A 22,716-nucleotide genomic window follows, 5' to 3' on the forward strand; every position below is an offset into this window, starting at 1 on the left:
TCTGAGTTTAAAGCTTTTACATGTATGGGTGTTTGCTCATGTGTATGTATGTGCACTGCATGTGTGTGTGGTACCTGCAGAGGCCAGGATAGGGCCCAGGTCTCCTGAAACTGGAGTTACTGACTTATGTGAGCTGCCAAGTCCTCTGCAAGATCAGCCAGTGCTCTTTTTTTTTTTTTTAATATTTATTTATTATTATATCTAAGTACACTGTTGTAGCTGTCTTCAGATGCACCAGAAGAGGGCATCAGGTCTCATTACGGATGGTTGTGGGCCACCATGTGGTTGCTGGGATTTGAACTTCGGACCTTCAGAAGAGCAGTCGGTGCTCTTAACCACTGAGCCATCTCTCCAGCCCGCCCACAGTTTTGGTTTTGAGATGGAGTTTCATTCTATAGCCGAAGAAGGCTTTAAACTCATAGCAATCCCGGCTTAGTCTTCTAAGTGCTAGTGTTTCTCTACTTTCTCTGTGTGGCCCAGGGCACCCATGTACTGGGGATCCTTGCCTCTGCCTCTCTGCCTCTGCCTCCCACATGCTGGGATTACAGGCACACCACACCCAGCTCTGTTTTTTAAAAAATCCTCTTACACTCTATTACCACTTAATAAGGATTAGGACATACCAGAAAGCATTTAAGACACCTGCTCCATAGGGATTCAACAGTAAGCTCATTAGTAGTGTTTGTGTATGGCACAGGATGGGCCATGGAGTCAGGACCATAATGACCAGGGGGAGTAGCAACCAAAATCATGCTCAAGAGACTCAAGATTCCTCCATGATAAGACCCAGGAAGATCCAGGAATGAGTCAACAGAGCGGCCTAGGATGGGGAGAAAGCAGGTGCTGGACTGCAGCAGAGCTCACAGCCTGCACCCAGCAGGGCTTGACGGATCTAGGCACACGGAAAGCTGACGCCATGGGATCCAAACACAGCAAGACACAGCAAGAGTGCCATAGCAGAGTTGGGCTTTCCAAGACAAAGGAGGATGAGAGAGCAAATCAAAGTCAGGCAAGCGGCTGATGCCTTCGGTCCTGCTACTGGGGAAGGCTTAGGCAGGAGGGCTGCTTTCTCGGAGCGCATCCTGGGATACGTAGGAAACTCTGCCTGAAAAAAAATCCTAAAACGGGGTTCGGTGTGCTGGCTCAGCAGTTAAGAGCACTTGCAGCTTGTGCAGAGGACACAGGGTCCGACCCCAGAACCTGCATGGTGACTTACAACTTCCAGGGCTCCAGTGCCTCTTCTGACCTCTGTAGGTGCCACACATGCCGTCATGCATGCATGCAGGCAGAACATTCACACACATGAAGTAAATCTAAAAAAAAAAAATTCACAGAAGATGGGGCTGGAGAAACGATGGCTTAGCAGTTAAGAACATTTGCTGCACTTTAAGAAGACACAGGTTCAGTACCCAGCACCTCGTTTAGAGTGTTAACATCTGTGTGTAACTCCAGTTCCAAGGTAGCCTCTGCAGATGCACGCAACACACACACACACACACACATACACAGCATACATCCACACAGACAGATACACATAAATAAAAATGAATCTTAGGCTGGACATGGAAGCAGAGGCAGGTGGGTCTCTGTTAATTCAAGGCAGCCAGAACTATGTAGAGACCCTGTTTCAAAATTCTAAAACTAATAAGAAAATAAAAATAAATAAAAAAGAAATCCAAAACTTTAGAGATGGCCCAGCATTTAAGAGCACTGACTTCTTTCTACCAAAGGACCTGGATTCAATTCCCAGCATCCACATGGCAGCTTACAACTGTCTGCGACTCCAGGTCTACAGGATCGGTTGCCTTCTTTTGGCCTCTGCAGATATCAAACATGCACACGGTACAGGCATATAGTCAGGTAAAACCTGATTTAAAAAGGGATTGTAGGAGCGGAGGGGTCAAGGACACCACAATAAAACCTACAGAATCAACTAACCTGGGCCTCACAGGGATTGACCTGCCAACCAGGTAACCTGCGGAGGACTGACCTAGGCCCTCTGCATGTTAGTTATGCAGCTTGGTCTTCTCGTCAGACTCCTAACAGTGGAAGAAAGGGCTGTCTGACTCTGGTGCCGGCTTTTGGGACCCTTTCCCCATGCTGGGTTGCCTCATCTGGCCTCAATAGGAGAGAAAGTACCTAGTCTTACTGCAATATGATAATGCCATGGCTGGTTAATATCCACGGGGAGGCCTGCCCCTTTCTGAAGAGGCAGAAAGGGTGGGAGGAGGGAGGAGAGGGGCAGTGGAAGGGAGGAACTGGGAAGAGGGGAAGGCAGGGAAGCTGTGGTCAAGATGTAAAAGTTAATTAACTGGGCCTGGTGAGATGGCTCAGCGGGTAAGAGTACTGTCTGCTCTTCCAAAGGTCCTGAGTTCAAATCCCAGCAACCACATGGTGGCTCACAACCACCCGTGATGAGATCTGACACTCTTTTCTGGTGGGTCTGAAGACAGCTACAGTGTACTTACATATAATAATAAATAAATCTTTAAAAAAATTAACTGACAAATTAATTAATTAATTAAGAAATGCTAAACCAGACTTAGTGTCATATATCTTTAATCCTATCACTCAGGAAGCAGAAGCAGGAGGTTCTCTGCTAGTTCAGGACCAGCTGGAGCTACATAGAAAGAATTTATCTTTAAGAAAAAAACCTAAAAGAGCAAAGTTATTGTCTGGGAAATATTTGGATAGTGAGGGTTCAAGCAGTTAGTCATAGTGGTATAGTGGTAAATGAACTTTCTAGAAGTTGTACAAGACACTTCACACCATCCTGGGTGAAGCCAACAACTTCATATTACAAAGGCTCCGGGCATGGTGGCACACGCCTTTAATCCCAGCCCCTCACTGGGGGATTCTAGGCAGGGGCTCTACCACTGAGCCACGCCCCCAGCCCCTCACTGGGGGATTCTAGGCAGGGGCTCTACCACTGAGCTACACCCCCAGTCCCTCACTGGGGGATTCTAGGCAGGGGCTCTACCACTGAGCCACGCCCCCAGCCCCTCACTGGGGGACTCTAGGCAGGGGCTCTGCCACTGAGCCACGCCCCCAGCCCCTCACTGGGGGATTCTAGGCAGGGGCTCTCCCACTGAGCCACGCCCCCAGCCCCTCACTGGGGGATTCTAGGCAGGGGCTCTCCCACTGAGCCACGCCCCCAGCCCCTCCCTGGGGGATTCTAGGCAGGGCTCTCCCACTGAGCCACGCCCCCAGCCCCTCCCTGGGGGATTCTAGGCAGGGGCTCTACCACTGAGCCACACCCCCAGCACCTCACTGGGGGATTCTAGGCAGGGGCTCTGAACCTGAGTCACCCTCTCCTCTGTACAAGATTTATAAATAGAACACAGAACAAAATGCACCAGTTTTTACAAGCACAGGTTCATTAATTTTTCCAATGGAAATGCATTATTCATCTTATCTAAAAGGCTCTAGTACTAATGACACTAAGCCAGGATCAATGATAACTTTTAGCAATAAAAATTTAAGTATAGCCGGGCGTGGTGGCACACGCCTTTAATCCCAGCACTCGGGAGGCAGAGGCAGTTGGATTTCTGAGTTCGAGGCCAGCCTGGTCTACAAAGTGAGTTCCAGGACAGCCAGAACTATACAGAGAAACCCTGTCTCGAAAAACCAAAAAAAAAAAAAATAATAATAATAATAAAAATTTAAGTATAAAATAAAAATTTAAGTATAATCTGAGTGTAGTGGCACATGTCCATCATTCCATCATTCAGGAGACAAGCGGATTTCTGTAAAGTCAGTCAGAGGTACATAGTGAGATCTTTAAAAAAAAATGCTGTGGGTATGTGGAGTTCAGAAGACAACTTGGCAGGTCTCTCCCACCTTCCTTGGGATCCAGGGACCAAGCTTACATGGTCTGGAACTGGAGTTAGAGATGGTTGTGAACGGGGAGTGGAACCCAGGCCCTCTAGAACACCCAGGGCTCCTAACTGCTGAGACCTATCTCCAGCCCTGTTTATTTAAATTGATTACTTTACGTGTAAGGACGCTTTGCCTGCACATACATGTGTGTCACAGGATCACACGAATGCTTGCAACCCAGAGGTCAGAAGAGGGCTACTGTTCCCACAGAGTGCTATGGATGGCTGTGAGCCACCGATGTGAATGCTGGGACTTAACCCCAGTCCTCCGCACTGCTGAGTCAGCTTTCCATCCCCTTATTTATCTGTGTGAGTGTGCACCACATGTGTGCAAGTGACCAGAGGTCAGGTGCTGCATCCCCGGGAGCTGGGTGCTGCTGGGTGCTGGGGATGGAGCCTGCCTTCTGAAGAGCACAGTGCGCTTAAGTACTGAGCCACATTTCTAGTCCCTCTCTCGCAACCATGTGGATCCCAGGGACAGAACCCAAGTCCATTCTTTGCCACAGGTACCTGTACCCCATGAGCCGTCTTACCAGCTCACAACTTCTTTTTTGTTGTTATTTTTGAGGCAGGGTTGCGGGGAGGGGTGTTGGCTGTTCTAGAACTTGATCTATAGATCAGGCTGGCCTCAAAGTCAGAGATTTTCCTGCCTCTGTCTCCCAAGTGCTGGCATTCAAGGCGTGTGCCACCACTGCCCGGCCACAATGATTTCTGATTTGTAAAGTTCAGTGACATCTAAAACTTGACTTTACTGTGGATTTTCATATTTAGTCAAAATATTAAAGATATGTTTTTGGAGATATGGTCTATGTAGCACTGGCTGGCCTGAATCTCACTGTGGAGATAGATCAGGCCAGGGTCGAACTCAGATATCTGCCTTCCTCTGCCCTGCAGTACTAGGATTGAAGGTGTGTGACACTGTGTCTAGCAAAAAAGGTTTGAGACAATGTCACAGCCCAGGCTGGCCTTTAGCTTCTGAATCTCCTGCCTGTGTCCTTCCCCAGTGCTGAAAGTAAAGACATGTGACCAGACACCTGGTATTACTCAGACTCTAGGGCCATGGTCAATACATTTGACACCATTTTATTGCTAAAAAAAAAATGTGTTCTGGAGTGACATTTATTCTTGGCTTTCCCTCGAGACTCGTGGGAGTGTTTCTTGTCATGGAGGGACTACTGGGGAGGTCACAGCAAGTGCACACACACTACAGACAGAGACATTTAGATAGTATTGCATCACAATAGTTTTGCCTTTAAAGGGTAGAGAACTCTACAGGACAACCCATTTCCTGAGAGGGCAGGCCATTCCTTGAATGGGGGACAGAACGGGGAGGGGGTGGGATTTGTGGACACATTCATATATAAGCACATGCACCCCAGCAATAGCCTCTCCAGGAAGGAGACAGGGACCCCTAGATTCCTGGAGTGTGTAAACAGCCCACCCCTAGAGCCCTTATCCAGTCCATTTCTCCAGCTCGCAAGACCCTGGCTTCTAACGTGAAGTCACCAGGGCGTAGAAAATCTCTCCTGATATTCACATGACAGATTCCTTTTCGAACGTGGCACTGGAGTCCCCGTTGGGTCCCTGGTACTGTTTCAGGAGGGGATTCCCCTCCTCTGTGGCGAGGGGCAGTGGATTCAGAGACACCTCGTTCTTCACCTGGATCAATTCGGGCTCTGAGCTCGGCATCTTGGTTCGATCCACGTAACTCTGAAGCAGTCCGGCCCCAAAAGCATCACCTTCCACGTTGAGGACAGTACAGGACCTGTCCCTAAAAGGGAGGCACACAGCAATAATGTGAGACGGAAGGAAGAGGAGGCAGGAGGCCAGGGCCCAGGTGACCTGCCGTCACCCACCAGAAGAGTTGATTTAGGAGTCGGAGTCCACATAGCTGTCCTGGAACTCAGTATGTAAACCAGGCTGGCTTCAAACTCAGATTCTCCTGCCTTGGCCTCCCAAGTACTGGAATGAAAGATGTGTGCACTACACCTCACATCCTTATTTTCTGTGACAGCAGCTCTCACTGAACTGAGCATGAATGAGCTCAATCAGCTAGACTGACAGGCCCACAAGCTCAGAGATCCATCCGTCTGCCCAGTCTAGGGGTCATATGGGGTTAGAGATCCAAATCCAGGGCCTCATCCTTGTGTAGCAGGCCCTTTGCTACCTCCCCATTGTACAGATGAGGAAACTGAGACACAGGAGGATTAAGGTAGCTAGGACAGAACTGAGCGTAAGCTGCCAGGCCTAGGAGTCACGATTGCAAGCTACAGTGGCTCACTGCTCTTCCAGGGTTCCTTATAAGACTCCAAAGATTGGTCAGGCACAGCTCATGGCTCATACATGTGTTTCTAGTACCACGGAGTCTGGGGTAGGAGAGTTTGGGGCTTGCCTGGACTACAGGGCAAATGCCAGGACGGCCAGGGTTACATCATGAGGTCCAGCGTCAAACAAAACAAAACAAAACAAAAGACACATCCCCAAACAAACAAAACAATGGTACGATGGTCCAACAGGCGCTTACTGTACAGGACAGGAGGCCTGCAATTGATCTCCAGAACCCACGGAGGTGGAAAAAAGGAACCAACCACATCATGAAACATGTCCCATCCCCCTTTACCCACACACTCACCCACACACACACACACGTAACAATACATAAGTTAAAAATAAACAACCAAGCCTGGTGATACAGGCCTTTAATACCAGCACTGGGACGGCAGAGACGAGAATCTCTGAGTTTGAGGCCAGCCTGGTCGATAGTCAATTCTGAGCTAATCAGGGCTTCAGGAGGAGACCCTGTTTTTTAAGAGAAAAAAAGAAATAGAACCCCTAAGTCGTTAACTCTCCCTCCCTATGGGAGGATTAAAGTCTCACGTGCTCCATCTAAACTTGTCATGTCTGTCTTACTTACCGTGTGCAGGAGTCCTCATGCCCTTTCCTAGAGGACTCCTTAGCCCCAGCAAACCCCCAAGGCCCCACTTACACTAGCCAGTCCACGGCCAAGATCAAGGAGATGTCCTTCACAGGGAGGCTGACTGCTTCCAGGATGATGGCGAGGGTGAGGACGCCCCCTGCAGGGATCCCTGCCGCACCGACACTGGATGCTGTGGCTGTGACCCTGGGGGAAGAGAAGGAAAGAGGGGAGATGGCAGAATCATGGGGGCAGGGCTTCCTGCCATAGTCCCTCCTGCCACAGCCCCCCGGTACTCACAGGATGGTGATGATCTTCACGAAGTCCAGGGACACCCCGTTTAGTTGTGCGATGAACACTGCCGCCACACACTGGAACAGCGCAGCCCCGTCCATGTTGACTGTGGCGCCGATGGGCAGGATGAACCGGCTGATGTGTTTGGCCACACCATTCTTCTCCTCTACACACTTCATCATCAGAGGCAAGGTGGCAGAGCTGATCAAGGTGGCAGAGAACAACATCACAGTGAGTGAGCCTGGGTGAGCACTCCGGGACCAGCCCTCCTGGACCTCAAAGGCTAGGCCCGCCCACCCGACAGCTGCACGGAGCCCACCCCCAGCTGAGGTAGTTACTGACTGCTCACGGATCCACATCCACGGTCCCTGCCCACCTGCCCAGACCTCCTTTCCTCACACCACCCCGAGCTTCTAGCTCTCCAATGTCTTTCCCTTCTCAAAGCAGCAGGCTCCCCGGATCCTGCTGAAACAGAGGGAGCCTCATCAGTACTGGTAATGTACTGCTCCCTCTGCAGACACTCACAGCAAGCTGCATGTACTGACAGGAGCTTGTAAATACCCGGGAGGCTGAGGACCAAGTTTTTTTTGCGTGCATATGGGGTTTTGTTAGGTTAGTTTTGTTTTTCTTTAAGACAGGGTCTCATTATGTATGCAGGTAGGGCTGGCCTATAACTTGCTAGGTAGACCAGTCTGGCTTAAATAGAGACCACACCCACCCAGCACTGACTCTCAAGAGCTGTGTTTAGTGCACTACCGACCCCGGCAAGGATTCCAAGTTTGAGAGCAGCCTAGGCTAACCCAGGGAGACCCTGTCTCAAAATAAAGAGGGCTGGAATGTAGGTCAGTGGTTAAGCCTGTGGCTAGAGCCCACCAATGAGGGCTGATGGGTGTGGCTGTGGTGGGGCTCATTCTTAGCACGCACAAGGTCATGGTTTCAACCCAGAGCTCCACAAAACCGAAAAGGGTGGTAAAAGGGTGGTCTTAGGTGCTCGCTGCAAGCCTGAGTTCAACGCCGAGTGTAGAAAAGGATCCATTTCCCCAAGTGTGTTGTCAGAAGGCTCTCCATGATGTACAAATACATACAAGAATAAAAGGGTTTTCCCCACTCTGGTTGGTTTTGGTTTGGTTTTTCTAGACAGGATTTCTGTGTGTAGCCCTGGCTGTCCTGGAACTCATTCTCTAGCCTACCTAGACTCGTCTAGAACTCAGAGATCTGATTGCCTCCATGTCAACACTGCCTAGCTAAAAATAAAATTTAAAAACCAAAACAGCTGGGCAGCGGTGGTGCATGCCTTTAATCCCAGCACTCTGGAAGCAGAGGCAGGCGGATCTTTCAGTTCAAGGCCAGCCGGCTCTACAGAGCGAGTTCCAAGACAAGCAGAGCAGTATAGAAAAACCCTGTCTTAGAAAACAAAAACAAAACGGCCGGGGGAGAAGGCTGTAGTTGTACCAACATGAGGACCAGCGTTCAATTCCCCATAGCTCTGTAAAAATCAGACACATAGTACAATGTCTGTAATCCTTAGCACCCTTACTGAGAGACGGGAGGGAAAAACAGACAATCTCAAATAAGTAGGAGGTGAGGAGGGACACCTGCAGGTGTCCTCCGACTTACACACACACTGCACTGTCACCTCACACACACAAAGAAAAGAAAAAATGACAGAAAAAAAAAAAAAAAAGACTGAGTGAAGGAGGCTGGAGAGATGGCTCGGTGATTAAGAACGGTGGCTGCTCTTCCAGAGCCCCTGGGTTCAACCTCCAGCACCCACATGGTGGCTCAGAGCTGAAACTATAGACCCAGGGGAAATCAAACACCTGGCCTCTGTGGGCACCCGGGAACACTGCAGACATGCGTTCAGGTAAAACACTGATACACATAAAATTTTTAAAAAAATAAAGAAAGAAAAGAAAAACTGACAAAAAAGTAAAGTAAAATAAAATAAAATAAAAAAATGTGTCCACATCGAATGACCCCAGTCATAATACAGGTCTTCAAACACCAATACCCACTCCCAGTTCCCTTTATATTTGGTAACAGGGCTCACCTAGAAGAGGTCCCGAAAGCAGTAGCCAGGGGTGTCATGATGCCCCACAGGAATCGATAGGGATTTTTGCGGGCGAAGAGGAAGTAGATGAGAGGCAGAACCAGGAGCCCGTGGATGGCGTGGCCCAGCAGGCAGCACAGAATGTATTTGCCGAGGCTGATGAAGAGCTGGCGGACGTCTTTCATCTCCACAATCTTGCTGGCCACCAGGAACAAGATTCCAACGGGTGCGTACCTGATCATCATCACAGAGACATATTGCCGCCGCCGATCACAGGACTGTCACAGCCACGCCCCGTGCGCAACACTTCAGCTGACCACACTTCCCAACCTTTCCTAGAAGTCTGGAGTTACTCAGAGCACCACTCCAAGACTGGTGAGAGCCTCAGATAAAATTGTAGACACAAAGATAGCACGGGTATAAAATAAAAGCGCACGCATGCGCACACGTGACCATCCCTACCAGAACGGCGACCTCAGATGTAGACTTGACCGTGAATTAGGGAAAGAAGCACCCACCACTGAGTTGTTTGCTGCCTGGTTTGTTTGTTAAAGCAGCTGCTGTCACTCTCAGTTAAAAAAAAAAAAGTCTCTGGGTCACTCTAACTCACAGGTCTGCAGCACTTGCAACATACCCCACCTAAGCCTTTGATCTTGGATGACTGACGGCCCACCAGACACTTTGTAAGTTAAGCTATGAGGATCAAAAGTCCAAAGCCAAGAGCTGGAGAGATGGATGGATGGCTCGGCAGATAAGAGCACTGGCTACTTTTATACAGGATCCAGGTTCCGTTTCTAGGACCCACCCGGTGGCTCACAACAGCCTAGAACTCCAGCTCTAGGGGATCTCTCTTCTGTCCACAGGCTCTGAATATACATGGTGCACAGACATACATGTAGGCCAAACACTTATCCACATAAAATTTAAACATACACACACACACAATTCAAGGCAATAAAACCCTGTCTCAGAAAGTAAAAAGAGGGCTGACAGGTATGGCTCAGTGGTAGAGCCCCTGCCTAGAATCCCCCAATGAGGGGCTGGGGGCGTGGCTCAGTGGTAGAGCCCCTGCCTAGAATCCCCCAGTGAGTGGCTGGGGGCGTGGCTCAGTGGTAGAACCCTGCCTAGAATCTCCCAGTGAGGGGCTGGGCAGTGTGGTTCAATGGTAGCTCAAAGACCTGCTTTTAATCTTCACCACAGAATAAAGAAAATACCAACCAGGCAAGGTAGTGCTACTAACCTCCAGGAACTACAACAGGATGAAGGGAGACACTAGCTGGGAGGCATTTGTACACAGTCCCACTGCTGGTGCAACAACCCTCCCTGTGTCTGTCCTACAGCCAAGACTCCCAGGGTGCACTTGCTGTTAGCCTGGTTTCCCAATGCCTTGCAACCATGGCTGGTTGTCTCCTCAGTTCCTTGCCCTTTACACAAAAGAAAGGCACCTGTGCAATAAGGGAGGGGAGGGCCAGCTGGCCAAGTCCCAGCCACTCAGAAGTGCCCAGGAATTTTATAAGCACAAATGCTTAAATAAATATTTGCCATTGTTTACTCTGAGCATGGGACAGAGCAGGCACTGGCATGAGAACATGTGTTAACCCTGCTGTGACCTCTGAAGCCGCTGTCACGGCACCATCTTCTGCAGAGAAAAATTGATGCACAGGAAGTTAAGTCTAACTTAGAGTAGTGCACAGAGCTGGGGAAGAGCAGCAGCAGGGAGGGAAACCAAGCTGTCTTGGAAGCCTCGCCTCTGCAGCACCGACCATGTTCTTACTGATCAAGACACGCTAAAAGGCAGGGACGTGGCTCAATGGTAGAGCCTAGAAACACCCCATCCCCCGAGGCCCCACTGAGGGGCGGGGTGTGTGTGTGTATGACTCAGCCAAAGAGTGCTTAGCAATTACATGGCTCTGGGCTAGATCCCTACTGCCACACACACAAACAGCGCTGAATGTGGTGGTGGGTGCCTGTGTTCCCATCACTTGGGTCCAAGAGTAGGAGAATTCTGAGTTCTAGGCAAGTCTAGGTTACATAGTGAACCCTAGTTCCAAAAATCTACAACAAAAAGGCATACCCAATGAGCATAGCTGTTCTTTGATATGGCTTTATTATTTATTATTATAAAAAGTACACTGTACACTGCAGCTGTCTTCAGACACCCCAGAAGAGGGGGTCAGATCTCATTACAGGTAGTTGTAAGGCACCATGTGGTTGCTGGGATTTGAACTCAGGACCTTTGGAAGAGCAGTCAGTGCTCTTCCCCACTAAGCCATCTCGCCAGCCCCTTGTTTTGGCTTTTTGATGCAGGGTTTCTTTGTGTAGCCTTGAACTCACAAAGATCTGCCAGCCTCTGCCTTTCAAATGCTGGCATTAAAGGCATAGACAAAAACTTAGCATTTTGTTTTTTGTTTTGTTTTTCTTGAGACAGGTTTCTCTGTGTAGCCCAGGCTGGCCTCGAACTCAGAGATCCGCCTGCTTCTGCCTCCCAAGTGCTGGGATTAAAGGTTGCACCACCACAGAACTGTGCATTTTGCTTTGTTTTTTAATATAGTGTCTTACAGTTTGCCTCACTACTTTGGTAGTGGTTATGTAGAACAAACTAACCTTAAGCCCACAAAGATTCATCCGCTTGCCTCTGTTTTCTAATATTAAAGGCATGTGCCACCATGTCTGGCTAAGATTTTTCCACTTCATTCTATGTGTATACGTGTTTTGGCTACATGAATGCCTACTCATCATGTGCATATTTGGTGCCGTACAATGCCAGTACAGGGGTCTGCCCCTGGAACTGGAATTACAAACAATTGTGAGGCCACCATGTGGATGTCTGAAATCAAACCTAGGTCCTCTGGAAGATCAATGAATGCTGCTAACCCCCAAGCCACCTCTCCAGCCATTGGAAAGTTACTTTTCTTAAAGTTTTTTTTTTTAAAGATTTATTTATTATTATATTTAGATACTGTACACTGTAGCTGTCTTCAGACACACCAGAAGAGGGTGTCAGATCTCATTACGGATGGTTGTGAGCCACCATATGTGGTTGCTGGGATTTGAACTCACGACCTTTGGAAGAGCAGTCAGTGCTCTTAACCACGGAGCCATCTCTCCAGCCCCGGTTTATTCATATTTTATGCGTGGCGGTTTTGCCTATATGGCTGTGTACCACGTGAGTGCAGTTGCCCACACAGGCCAGAAGGGGGCAACAGACTCCCTGGAAGTGGAGTTAGAGATGCTTGCAAGAAACTATGTGGATGCTGGGTCCCAGAAATGGGTCCAGAGAAGAGCAGCAGGGCTCTTAACCACTGATGCATCTCTCCAGCCCCAGGAAAGTTCTATATGGTGGAATCTGGGGAGTTCTTGTTATTACTTTTCTTTTTTCTTTTTTCTTAATATTTATTTATTTATTTATTTATTTATTATATGTAAGTACACTGTAGCTGTCTTCAGACACTCCAAAAGAGGAGTCAGATCTCATTACAGGTGGTTGTGAGCCACCATGTGGTTGCTGGGATTTGAACTCAGGACTTTAGGAAGAGCAGTCAGCGCTCTTAACCGCTGAGCCATTTCACCTACTTTTCTTTTTTCTGTTTGATTTGGTTTTGTGTTAGTAGCCATCTTGTCTTTTCTCTCAATTTCTGATCTTTAGATCCAGGCCAGGTGGGTGGAGCCTATCTGTGTGAGAGCAGATAGACAGGAGGAGAGCTCCTGCAATGTGGTTTTCGCTTTCATTTCCTCAAGTCATTTATGAAAAACCAAAGGACAGTACTCACATCAGGGGCTGCTCAACAGTTAGAACCAGGCACGGGGATTAGAATGCAGGGTGCTCGAGGCACCTGTGAGGCAAGCACTCCCTGGCTGAGTGATACCCTGGCTCCAAATAAACCTCTATGGCAACCTGGTAAGGCAGGCATTATCTCAGATCCTCAATTCAAGAGGAGCCGTGCTATTACATTAAAAGCCATGGCACATCTGTTTGGCTGTCTTCCATCATCTTCTAGTATGATCAAGAAGGCTAGCTGGGCATGGTGGCGCACGCCTTTAATCCCAGCACTCGGGAGGCAGAGGCAGGTGGATTTCTGAGTTCGAGGCCAGCCTGGTCTACAAAGTGAGTTCCAGGACAGACAGCCAGGGCTATACAGAGAAACCCTGTCTCGAAAAACCAAAAAAAAAAAAAAAAAAGAAGGCAAAGGTATCAGTCCTAGCACCCATGGACTACAGGATGGTCACCTCTTGACATGGGGGAAACTGAGGCACAGAGACGACAAGTCACTAGCACAATGTCACACAGCCAGTGAATGGTGAATACAGATCTGAATGCAGAACCCCTCAGGCTCTAGGAAGCGCATTGGAAGGCTCCCCCACATCACACAACAGACATGTCCACCCCTTGTCCCCAACACCTACCACATAATCCAGGAGACCAGGACCATGGTGGCATCGTTGAAGGAGTTGAAGAAACGAATGAGCAGCTCACCCTCAGGCCCCAGCTTCCGCAGAGCCACACCAAAGATGATAGCAAAGACCACCAGGCCCAGGATGTTCATTCCCTCCACCTCACAGAGAAGCTTCAGGAAAGAACAGAGGTGTGGGGAGAGAGTGAGTGCCAACCCATCTGTGCAGCCACTGAGTACCCAGCGTGGCCGAGCAGGGCTGGAACTAGCCAGTCCTGGTTATTTTTGTTTTGTTTTGTCAGCTTTACCTTACAAGCTAAGTTCCTCTTGGAAGAAGGAACAACCTCAACTGGGAAAAAGCCTCTACCTGATTGGCCTGTAGATAACTGTGGTGGGGGGAAGGATTCCAGGCCCTGAAGGGGGACAGGAACCCCACAGGAAGACCAGAGTCAACCAACCTGGACCTTTGGGCTCTCAGAAACTGAACCACCAACCAAAGAGCATACGCAGGCTAGACCTAGGCCTCCCCGAGACCAGGCTGGCCTTGAAATCAGAGATCTGCCTGCCCTCTGCCTCCCGAGTGATGGGTTAAATGTGTTAAACCACCACCATCATTTTTTCTTCATTTTCATTTACTTTTTATTTATTCACTTTATATCCCAATCGCTGATTCCCTCCCAGTCACACCCTCCTACAATCCTTCTGAGTTCCAGGACGGTCAGGGCTACAAAGAGATACCGTGACTTAAACAAAAAAATATGTAGCAGATGTGCAGCTCAGTCTTCAAATGGGTCCCAAGCAACTAGAGCAGGGGCTGTCCTGTCCCTAAAGCTGCTGCCTGTCTGTGGGATGGGTTCTCCTAGCTGGGCTGCCTTGTCTGGCTTCAGTGGAAGAGGAAGTACCTAGCCTCACAGAGATTTGATGCACTAGGGTTGGGGGATACCCAAGGGATGCCTACACCCTCTCAGAGAAGGGAAGGGGGTAGGGGGAGGATTGTGGGAGGGGGTGACTAGGGAGTGGGGCAGCAATCAGGATGTAAAGTAAAAGAATAAGAAATAAATAAAAATAAAAGAATGAAAACAAAATTGATGTGGGAGCTGGGTGTGGTGAGGCACACATTTAATCCCATCACTCAGGAGGCAGAGGCAGGCAGATCTCGGAATTTGTGGCCAGCCTGGTCTACAGAGCAAGTTCCAGGACAGTCAGGATTATACAGAGAAATCATGTCTTTAAAAAAACAAAACAAGAGCCCGGCGGTGGTGGCGCACTCCTTTAATCTTAGCACTTGGGAGGCAGAGGCAGGTGGATTTCTGAGTTCGAGGCCAGCCTGGTCTACAGAGTGAGTTCCAGGACAGCCAAGGCTACACAGAGAAACCCTGTCTCGAAAACAAACAAACAAACAAACAAACAAAAACAAAAAAATGTGAGCGGGTTCAGCCCACTTCAGTCAGAGCGCCACCTTGGGCAGATGGTTCTGAAAGCTCGCTGAGCAAGCAAATAAGTAGCAGCAGCCCTCCGTGGCCGCTGCTTCAGTTTCTGCCTCCAGGTCCCCGCCCCAGTCCCTTCATGATGGACTGTACACACACATCACTAAGGTGAAATAAACCTTTCCTTCCCAAGTTGCTTTGGCCACATTTCTCACAGCAATAAAAAGCAAAACTCAGCTGGGCGTGGTGGCGCACGCCTTTAATCCCAGCACTCGGGAGGCAGAGGCAGGTGGATTTCTGAGTTCGAGGCCAGCCTGGTCTACAAAGTGAGGAGAGGAGGCGTCAGCTCGGAGTAGATGGGGCTGGGATGGAAGCTGGACCCCAGCATTCACATCACGAGCCAAGTGTCCTACAAACACCTCTGACTCCAGTTCCAAGGAATCAACCTCTTCTTCTGGCCTCTGTGCACAAAAGCAACACACATCTCTCATAGCACTGGGGGTTCTGGGCAATGGACAGGATCAGATCGGCACTGTAGACAGACCCTCTGGGCATAAGGTTAAGGGTGGGTGGGATCCGGTAGGGGAAGCCAGTGAGGGGCTGGAGGTGTGGCTTGGGACTGGGGGCTTGCCTCGTACCCATTAGGGCAACAGCTGATCCCAGAACCTCAGGAGATACTGACAACTATGGAATCCCATAGGGTCTCTCAAAGCCCAGGCTGGCCTCTTAACTCCAATGTATCCAGAGATAACCTTGAACTTTGATCCTTCTGCACCCCCACACCCTCAATGTGGGATCACAGGCACACACCACCACCTGACTTGCTTACACGCTGTCGGGGACTAAAGCCTGGGCTTCACTCACACTAAACAAACATGCCAGACACTGAGCTATAGCCTCAGCTCCAAAGGCAGCAGACTTCTGTGTTTTGCTTTTTTTTTTTTTTTTTCTGTTTTGATTTTTCAAGATAGGGTTTCCCTGTGTAGCCCGGCTTGCTTATTTTTTTTTAATGTGCTTGCCTGCATGTCTATCTGTGTGAGGGCATCAGATCTCCTGGAACTGTAATTAAAGACAGTTGCCAGCTGCCACATGGGTGCTGGGAATTGAATTCCAGGTCCTCTGGAAGAGCAGCCAGTGCTTAACTGCTGAGCCATCTCTCCAGCCCTCACACTATGTTTTTGGGGAAGACTCAAACAGCAGAGGGTGGGGGGCAAACTGAAAAGCCACAACGGGCCGGTGGTGTGGAGCTTCCTCAGCCCTGGCCTTGCTTACCTGGACCATGGTTGCATTGATCTCCCGCTGTATACAGGATTGCTGCAGGCAAGGTTGGAAGGATTAGTGCCAACTGTCATCATGGCTCCCACTTCTATGCTAGAAACAGCAATGCCCCAGCCCCGGCAACCAACCCCTCTACCCCCAACTTCTAAGATAGTCTCTTGTAGCCCAGGCTAGCCTAGAACTCCCTATGTAGCCAAGGGTGACCCTGGGCTCCTGAAATATTTGTAGTCATTCTATTTATTACTGGAGTCACAGGTGTGAGCCAGCATGTCTGGTTTATGCAGTACTGAGGATGGAACCCAGGGCTTTGAGCATGCTAAGGCAAACTCTCTACCCCCCCCCACCCCACCCCCCACCCCCGAGCCACAACTGCAGTCCCAAGGATTGCACACTAATCCCAAGTTTAAATCTAAATTCACACTAACCTTTTGGAAGATTCAAAAGACAAAGAGGGGAAGGGGGGGGGGGGACTACACTGGCCCAGTGGCAAGGCTGTTGGGTCTGCACACATCAGCTCACCGGTATTTTACATGAGTTGTCTTTGGGTTCATATGAGGTAGCAAACTGCAGATGGGGTGGGGGGAAAAAAAATCAATGTCCGTTGTCACCAAAGCTACACAAAGCTCCAAACCAGCCCCAAGCATCCCTCATTCCTCCCATCCTTTCCCGTTTTAAAGACAAGGTCTCTTGTAGCCCAGGCTGACTTCTAACTCCCTATGCAGTCAATGATAACCTTGAACTCCTGGTCCTTCCTCATCCACTTCCCAAGCCCTGGGATTACAGGTAAGAGCCATTCATGCCAGTTTCACTTATTGAGATGCTATCTCCTTGTGTAGCCTCAACTTTCGGCTCAACCTCAGCCTTTCTGAGCTAGTATTACAGGCCCCACCAAGCCTCTCCCATAATCTCATTTCTTTTTAAAATTTAACTTGGTGTGTATGTGTATATGTGTGTGTGGCGCATGTGGCCCCCCGAATGTGTTTGGAGGTCAGAGGACAACTGCGTGTTCTGAGAATCAAACTTGAGGTTGTCAGCTCACACAGCACCTGTTGTCTGGCTGTCTGGCCAGCTCCCCAGAATCTCACTTCTTAGTAAGAAAGGCAGGGATGAGTCTCAGTGGCAAACCCAGAATGCTCTTGGCAAACTCATACATGCATTTCCCTTTTCTTATCGGTCACCATCCCACCCCTAAGCCCCTTGTCACACCCCAGAGGACTCACAGAGCGGAAGGCAGCAGACACCAGATTGGAGGGGAAAATATTCCTGCAGAAACAGACACCGATGTTAGATGCTGTCATGGGAGGGTGGGAAGGAGGCAGCGCAGGCAGAGAGGGACGGGGCTGGCTTCCAGGAGGGTGGCGATGGAAATCTCGCTTGGTGGCTTAAGAAGGGGATCAGAAAGTGCTGCAGTCACATTCTCCACACATACAACCCCACCTGACTTTTTTTATTTTTATTTTTTTGATAGTGTCTCACTGTACAGTCCTAGCTGGCCTTGAACTCACTGGAGAGCCACCTGCCTATGCCATTGTGCTGTGATTAAAGGCCTGTGCCATAGTGCCTGGCCATAAACATTTAATTACTGGAGGGGGGGGCGGCGCGCAGAGCATGTGTGCCCCTACTTGTGTGCAGGAGTCTGTTTTCTTCATCTCTTGTGATCAGAGAGCAACCTCAAGTCATCAGGCTTGGCAAAAAAAAAAAAAACAAAACAAAAAAACCCCTTAAGCCCTGAGCCTAACCCCCACCAATCTTTCCCCCCCATGATAGAGGTAGAACACAAGGGCCTTGCCCACTCTACTACTGAACTACATCCTCAGAGCTACTTTTATTTTTTGAGACAGGGTCTTGCTAAGTTACCCAGGCTAGCCTTAAACTGTGTGAGCCCAGGCTTGCCTCAGACCTGTGGTCCTTCAGTCCCTTGGGTAGCTGGAGATACAGACAGTCTAACACAGGCTGGCCAGCACACCTTTTCCAGGATGTGGGAGTTTCAATTGGCCTCTTCTGGCCCCAAGAAGTTGAGGTTTCAGAACCAAGGCGGGGTGGGGGTGGGAACAAGGCTTTTGAGAGGCAGGCAAGGAAGGGCAGGGTCACACCAGACCTCAGCTCCACACCCAGCAACCATTTAATACCCTGGGCGTCTTGCATCAGCTCCTTCCTGGAGGGCTAAGGACAGGGTGATCCCTAAGGAGCAGGCTGGTGGGTCTGGTGGGTTGGAGGGCATGGGGAGGACCTGGGCATAATGGATGGTGGCCTGGAAGGCTAAGCCACACGGGGTGGGACCGCTGTTCCGGTTATGAATATGCATGTGTCCTTGCACGGCTGCTCGTGCGTGGCAGGTGTTTGCCCTATGCCAGGTGGCACAGCTACTGCTTTACATCGTCCAACTCCTTTTTAACTGAAGGGGACTCCAGGTGTGTGGGTGCAGGCATGGGGCCAGCTGAAAGGACAAGGTTACACAGTATGACCCCGTCTAAAACCCCATGGATAAATAAAGGAAAACTAAGGCAAGAAACTTTCTCGAGAGAGATTGTCCTTGTTCTTGGGAAGAGAGAGGTCCTCATGTGGCCCGGGATGGCCTAGAACTCCTGATCCTCTTCCCCCCGCCTCACCGTGCGGGGGTCTGGCGGTGTGGGGCAGCCATGTATGACTTGTACTACCTATCCTCTTGAACACGGGCTTAAGCATTCACATGGCCAGGGGTGGGATTGAAGGTGGCACCATGCCAGTGGTGACGCATGCCTTTCCAGCACTCAGGGGACAAGAGGCAGGTCAGGGATTTCTGAGTCCCAGGAACAGAGAAAACCTAGCTCAACAATCCCTCCCCCTGCCCGGGAAAGAAACAAAACAAAACAAAAAAAAACAAAACACCTTAAAAGAAAGTGGTCCTGTGCGGGAGACTGGGGGGTCAGGGGGAGCTAGATGAAGATTCCCAGCATGCATATGGCAGCTTACAACCACCTCTAACTTCAGTCCCAGGGAATCCAATAACCTCTTTTGGCATCTGCAGGCACCAGGCACACATGTAACGCACACACATACATGCAGGCAAGACACCCACACACATAAAATAACAGCGTAAAGAGTATCCAGTCCCTCGTGGGTATGTATGTGTGCCTCCCAGCTGGTTTAAGGCCACGTGGGCTTCTCAGTGCCTAGGTTTACATGCTTGAAAGCTGGGCGTGAAGTATCCTGGCCTAGAGAGTGTGAGTTCCAGCTGTTTTGAGCTTGCCTGGGAGGAAAAGCCTCAGCTCACAAACAGCCTGAAGGTGGGTGTGCCAACTTGCCGCCCAGGGCAGGGCCCAAGATCCAGCTAATCTCCACCAGCCAGAAGGCATCCTCAATACGGACACCAAGGGCACAACCCTTCATGTCATCCCATACGATGGCCCAGAAGCAGAGGATGCCCGGTTTTCTGACTCACCGCTTCCACATCCCCACCACCCCACCCACCCCACTTCTCTCTTCCTTCCAGGAAGTCCCCAATCTGAAGATACTGAATCAGAGGCCCTCATGGCAGGACCACGTGGACCGGGAGTCTAGAGTCCTCCAAAGTGGAAAGGGTACAAGGATAAAATGTCTCTCTCCGCTTTGGGGAAGGCACTGAAGGGGACATACAAGAGGAAATGAGATGGTAGGGCTGGGAGGGCGAAGGCACCGGAAGTCTGGCTGCCTGGCCCAGGTGAACCAAGTAGGGTTAGAGTGAACAAGAAGCTGTGTCCCGGGGACATGTGAGCACACTCCTATCGCTGGGAATCAGGCAGCCTCTCACATCACCATTGGGCCTCTAAAGGCTCATAGGAGTGAAAAGGTCACAGACCCTGGGTCCAAATCCTTATCCAGGAGCCTCATCTCTGCCCCTTTGCCACCCAAAGAATCCCCCCAGAAGTTTGCACAACGTTCTTGTTTGTTTTTGTGGTTCTTCATAACTTTTATGGGGGGTGTGGCTCTTCTTAGGGCAGGCCTTGTATCTTTTATAACACTTCCCTTGCAAGCCAAGGAAGGAGGCTGAGGCAACGAGAGCAGCCTGAGCTACTTGTAGCAGACTTGTTTTCAGTAAGCTAAATGATGCTCCTTCATCCCAGCCACTAGGGTGATGGAGGTAGGGAGCTAAGGAGTTCAAGGGCAGGCTTGGCTGTACGAGACCCTGTACTGTCTCCAAAAAGCATAACAAGACTAAGAAGGTTTATGATTTTTCCTTCCTCTAAAAGCCCTCCATGTTTAGGCCCGCCCCCAAATTTAGAGAACTTCCGTAAAAGTTCACCCTTCCAAGATGTTAGCGGTCCTGTCACCGTTACCTTATTTTCCTAGATTCTAGAAGGCATGTCTCAATCTGGAGGACCTAACCTTGGTGACTAGTGGCGGCACACACGGGTAATCCCTGTACTCAGAGGGGGTAAAGCAGAAAGATTGCACGCTTGCACTGGCCCCTAACCACCCCACTGCCTGGCGGGAACGTACCTCACGAGATCCAGAAAGGAATCCAGCACCTCTTTGGTTGGTGCACTGCGGGCACAGGGGTCTACAACAGAGTCGTTGATGGCGGTGATGGCGGTAACGGCGGCGCCCGGCTTCAGCGCCAGGGCCAAGCCCACGCCGAGCGCCGACGCGAGCAGTGTGGTGACCAGGAAAAAGAGCAGCGCCCAGGCGCCCACACGACCGAGCGCGCTAGGGTCCAGGCTGGCTGCACCCCCGATCAGGCTGCACACCACGAGCGGCAGGATGATCATCTTCAGCAGACGCAGCAGCAGCTCTCCCGGGAAGGCGAAAGCGGTCAAGCGCGCGGGACCCAGCGCGTCAGCACCGCCCGCCGCCGAGACCCCCAGCCCCAGCCCCACGCCAGCCACCACCGCAGCCACCGTGAGCAGCACCAGCAGGTTGGCGCGAAGGCAGCGGCGCACCCGGTCCCGGGAACCGCAGCAACCACCTGCTTTCGCACTCTGGTCCTCTCTGGATCCCAGCGCGGGACCACCGTTCGCGGTGGAATCCACCGCCACTACCCCTTTGGGGTCAGCCTTAGGGGGATCCACTGCCATGCTGAGCCGTAACAGGGAGGTTCCTTGTGCGCCTAGAGACTAGGTGTGACGTCCTTAGGACCGAGAGTGGAGGCTGAAACTTTGCAGCGGTCCTTGAAGTTGTGCGTCCACCGGATCTCGGAAACTGGAGGGTCCTAGGATCCCTGAGCTGTGCGCGGAGATCCCTTTATTTTTCCTGGTGATGTCGAATCCCCGAAAACTAGGAGTTGAGAGCGCCTGGGTAGATTTTCTTTTTTGTTGGGGGTAGGGAACAGCTCTTCAGAGGGTTCTTTGACTCCCTGAAGGAGTAAGGAAACTCAGGTAGCCGAGGTCTTCAGGAAGCTCAACCCAGGTGGCATAGATCCGGGATGCCTGGCTCCGGGAGACCGAGATCCGTGATCCCAGGATTAGGACGCCTGGCTCTCGGACTCTTGGGTACTGGAGCCCTAGGAGTGGACCGAGCGTTTCGGGCTCTGGAGAGAAAAATCAAATTTCCAGATGCAAATAGGAAGCAACCCGGGGATCTGGAAAGTGGCACCAAGGAGCCAAGGAGAAACCTCCCAGGCCGCGCCGCGTGTCTCTGAGGCGGCTGGACGGAAGCGACCAGGATTAAAGACGGAGGGGCGTGACTTGAAAAGGCGGAGGGCGTGACTTGAAAAGGCGGAGGCCGTCCCGCAAGCGCTGATTGGTTATGGAACATTCGGCGCCAGGTGGCGAGCGAGGGGCGGAGCCAAGATCACAGTGGGCAACCTAGGCTGAATAACAATGCATAGCCAGGGGCGGGGCCGGGGAAAGGGCGCCGGGCCAGAGAGGGTGCAAAGCCTCCAAAAGGGGCGGGGCGTTGGGAAACTATCCAACCCACACCCACCCATACGCACCTCACTCCTGGTCAAAAGAATCTAATTGTGGGTCATATCTGATATTCCACAGAAGGACCCCTAGAAAGGGCAGACAGATGAGTGGCACACACCTTTAATCCCTGCTCTCAGGAGGCAGAGGCAGGCAGATAGATCACTGTGAGTTCAAGATCAGCCCTGGTTGGTCTACAGAGCGAGTTCTAGGGCTGCCGGGGCTACATAAAAAAAACCCAGTCTGTAGAAACAAATGGGGGAGAGGGAGGGAGGAGGGGCCAGTAGGCCCCAACATTGAATGTGGGGGATTTGAACTCAGGCCCTCATGCTTGAGCTGCAACCCAGTCTCTTTCCTCAGATAGTCACAGATTGGGTGCTCCTCACAGGAGCATGGTACATGCAACACACACAAATAAACAAATATATAAAAAAAATGTAGCAAAAAAATTTAAATGGCCAGTTCACCACAAACATTCTTAATTTAGACACTCCAACTGTAAGAATAACAGACTTAGAGAGGAGGAGGAGGAGGAAAGAGGCCTGCTGAATCCAGAATCTTTGGGACAAGTAGGGTGGGGAAAATGAGGCTGAAATTTGTGGATCAGGATTGGCTAGGAGCGT

General features: G+C 50.5%; 1 protein-coding gene across 1 annotated transcript; it reads right to left on the bottom strand.

The window, feature by feature from the left end:
- Positions 1 to 4,971: 4,971 nt before the first annotated feature.
- Slc1a5 (solute carrier family 1 member 5) lies at positions 4,972 to 21,820 on the bottom strand. Its single transcript, XM_021166041.3, has 9 exons — positions 20,691 to 21,820; positions 17,453 to 17,495; positions 16,752 to 16,796; positions 16,227 to 16,268; positions 13,541 to 13,701; positions 9,137 to 9,370; positions 7,093 to 7,287; positions 6,865 to 6,999; positions 4,972 to 5,649 (listed from the first exon to the last, which is right to left on the bottom strand). Exons 1-9 carry the CDS (start codon positions 21,263 to 21,265, stop codon positions 5,412 to 5,414), a joined length of 1,668 nt encoding a protein of 555 aa, XP_021021700.1. The 5' UTR covers positions 21,266 to 21,820; the 3' UTR covers positions 4,972 to 5,411.
- Positions 21,821 to 22,716: the final 896 nt, after the last annotated feature.

Source organism: Mus caroli, unplaced genomic scaffold (genome assembly GCF_978045245.1).
Source record: "Mus caroli unplaced genomic scaffold, Mus_caroli_1 scaffold_8, whole genome shotgun sequence".
NCBI lineage: Eukaryota > Metazoa > Chordata > Mammalia > Rodentia > Muridae > Mus > Mus caroli.